Below are 3118 nucleotides of genomic sequence, written 5' to 3'. Positions count from 1 at the left end.
ACACGGCCTATTTTAGACTGGGGGTCAGGGGGGATCATGTGACGTAAGGTTAATAAAGCTGAGCTAAATCTTCTTATTCCCCCCCCCCCTTTAAGGTTTTAACATAGGGCGCATACACTCACAAGAAAAAGAGAGTGCGACAAAGAGAGGGAAAGTGAGAAATCACCCCCTGGGAAGATGGTCACGCCACAACCCTTCCTCTTGCAATTTTAGGCACACATGCACATGAGCCTGGCCTGATTTTCAAGCCACCAGGTCCAAGACTTGAACTACAGTAACCATGTGGGAGCCTGGTTGCGCTAACCTCCATGCCACCTGCCGGCCCACACTGAGGGAAATCCCAGTGAACACCAAGTGAGAGTTCACAGTCAAGCAAAGGTGCTGAGTGGCTGCCTAAGTCAGGGTGGTCTGAAACTCTTTCAAAGGAGGGTGTGAGCTTCTGCTCAGAGCTGGGCACAGCAGGCCCCGGTCACGGTAGTGCATCGTTTTGGATGACTCTGGTAATTTGCCACCTTTAGTTAGCCAGCAGACAGTCGATGCTCATAATACCATTAACCCAGGTGTTACACACATTCTGTTTTTAACAAGGGATCCTCCCCGCCACACACACACACACACAATAGCTCTCCACTCAGCTAAACTACAGGGTCACACACTAACAATTCACGTGAGAGAACTTCCCCAGGCCCTGGCATTTTATGCTCCCGCCTGCCCTGACACTGCCCACTGAGCAGAACACTCTACCTGATGGAGATGTCCAAGGAAAGCCTGGGCCTGGGCTGTTGAGATTGCTCCTCCAACAGGCACGGGCTGCTTCTGGAAGTCCAGGCCATTGGTCTGTGTGCCTAGAGAACAAGCACAATAATGAGGACTATTACAAGGGGAGACTCAAACAGAATAAAGCACTGGGCTTAATTTCCAACATTCCTAAGTTTCCTATTGAATGCAAGTACTTTTCTGAGTAACTCCAAGAAGAGACTCTACAGTAAAACATTTCTCTTTTAAAGGTAGGGAGGTAGGACAACTACAGAAATGCTGATTTTTACAGAAACAAAAATGTAAATAATGACTTACAATTTTAAGAAAGCATGAGAGAATTCGGATGTGAGGAGAGGGACTGGAGCCGTCACATCGTGGGTTGAAAAGGCACGAAAGTTAAGACGGCTTTAAGCAGGAGATCGTTACCACTGCTTTCCGGCAGGGAGACAGAGTTCCAGAGCGGTGCCCACACTCGTCTGTCCTCACCCTGCTCGTCATCTGGCTTGGACAGAAGGAACTCACTGCTGATTTTGCCAATAGCAAGGACTTAGTATTTATTCAAACACTTTAATGAATGGCAAATTACAGTACAAACAGCCCCTTACATGATTAGCATAAGAAAAATAAAACAGTTGTACTAATTTGATCAGTCCCAAGGAATAGATTGCTGCACATTCCACCAGCAGGGCTCTGCGGTAACTGTTTTCAACACGTTACACCAGCGTCTAACCACCTAGCTGTGATGTGACGTCGGAATAACACTAACGCACTGCAAGACAGGCCGTCCACTGCCCACAGATATCTTCCAAGGATACCATAAATTGTTTTCAAAGTACTAAAGCCAGTTATTTACAAAAAAAAAAAAAAATCAGAACACTTTGTACTAAATACAATATAAAATAAAATTTAAGTAGAATCACTTCCATAAGCCACACATAGAGGTTTCGCTATTTCATTTTTTAAATTTTGATAAGAGCACATGAGAGTGCTCTTGCACACGTGAGAATGACAGCGACAGAGCAAGAGAGAGTGTGGCACCCTCCACGAGGTCTGCTCGTGCCACAACCTCTTCCTCCAGCCTTCCTGCCCACTGGATCTTGGGACTTGTGTGCGTGCCCAACGTGTTTCAGGCTCCTGGGCCAGGGATCTGAACTCTGATTACCTTGTGGGATCCAGCTTCCCATGCACAGAGCACTACCATTGTCCCATGGGGGAAATCTGGTTTTATATTTTGAAGTTGTCCATTTTGACATCAATTGCTGTCTCTGTCTCCATACAAGAAATCATTACCTATGTGAGTATCTTCAGACTATGCGCCACAGGGGCTGGACAACGGTGCAAAGCTACGTGAGCCTGACTCACATGGGAAGGTTCGAGGTTCATGTCCAGAGACTTCCCCGAGTCCCCCACCCATGCATGCACCCATGATCTGCGGACGGCGAAGACTGAGTGGTGGACTATGATCTGCGGACGGTGAAGACTGGTGGACTATGATCTGCGGACGGCAAAGACAGAGTGGTGGACTATGATCTGCGGACGGCGAAGACTGAGTGGTGGACTATGTTATGAAGAACCTGATGGTGGTGCTGTCTCTATGTCTCTCTTGCTCATGTAAGAAATAAATTTAGAAAAAGTATGTACCACCAGATCATTAATCACAGCCCAGTAAAACTGGGCAAATGACTACGTCGCTGGACTCCATGTAGTTGACACAGTTTGAGTCTTGGACCTGGTGGCTTCAAACTCACGCTGGACGTGCATGTGCGTATGACCCAAATCCTGAGAGAACACAGGAGAAGGGACTGCAGTAAGGCCCTCCCCCTGGTTGGGATTTCTCATTTTCTGTCTCTCTGGAAAGCGCATGCACCCTATAGCAAAAATTTCTCAAAAAAAAAAAAAGAGGGAACCAGCAGTTAGCGTAATGGCTATGTCGCTGGACTCTCACGTAGTCGACTGCGGTTCGCGTCCCGGACCCAGTGGCTTAGAACTCACGCAGGGCGTGTGTGCATGCGTGCCCAAGATCCCGAGAGGAGAATGGAGGAGAAGGGACTGCGGCATGACCATCCCCCCTGAGGGGTGATTTCTCGCTTTCTGTCTCTCTTTCTCTCTCTGTCTGTCTGGCGAGCACATGTGACCTATAGCGAAAACCTCCACCCCCCAAAAAAAAATTTATCAGTCACTATCTTTTTTTAATCCATAAAGAGGAATAATTTGAGTGTGAGATGGGTATGAAAGACAGAGATGTTGGGAGGCAAAACCAAATGACATTTGATCTTTTTTTTTTAATTTTAATTTTTTTGGAGAGGTTTTTGCTATAGGGCACGTGCGCTCGCCAGAAAGACAGAGAGAGAAAGAGAGA

General features: G+C 47.0%; 1 protein-coding gene and 1 pseudogene across 1 annotated transcript in view; both read right to left on the bottom strand.

The window, feature by feature from the left end:
* The window catches only part of LOC102476009 (V-type proton ATPase subunit E 1 pseudogene), a 4748-nt pseudogene extending 4265 nt beyond the window's left edge, over positions 1-483 (bottom strand).
* Positions 1-3118, bottom strand: part of POU2F1 (POU class 2 homeobox 1) — a 109046-nt gene that overhangs the window by 68028 nt on the left and 37900 nt on the right. The window contains exon 3 of the mRNA XM_006147032.3: positions 745-845. Within this exon, the coding sequence (XP_006147094.1) occupies positions 745-845 (101 nt within the window). The remainder of the gene's footprint in view (positions 1-744; positions 846-3118) is intronic.

Source organism: Tupaia chinensis, unplaced genomic scaffold (assembly GCF_000334495.1).
Source record: "Tupaia chinensis unplaced genomic scaffold, TupChi_1.0 Scaffold000198_1, whole genome shotgun sequence".
NCBI lineage: Eukaryota > Metazoa > Chordata > Mammalia > Scandentia > Tupaiidae > Tupaia > Tupaia belangeri.
Note: the sequence above shows the minus strand (reverse complement) of the source record. Positions and strands in the feature narration are given on the sequence as shown.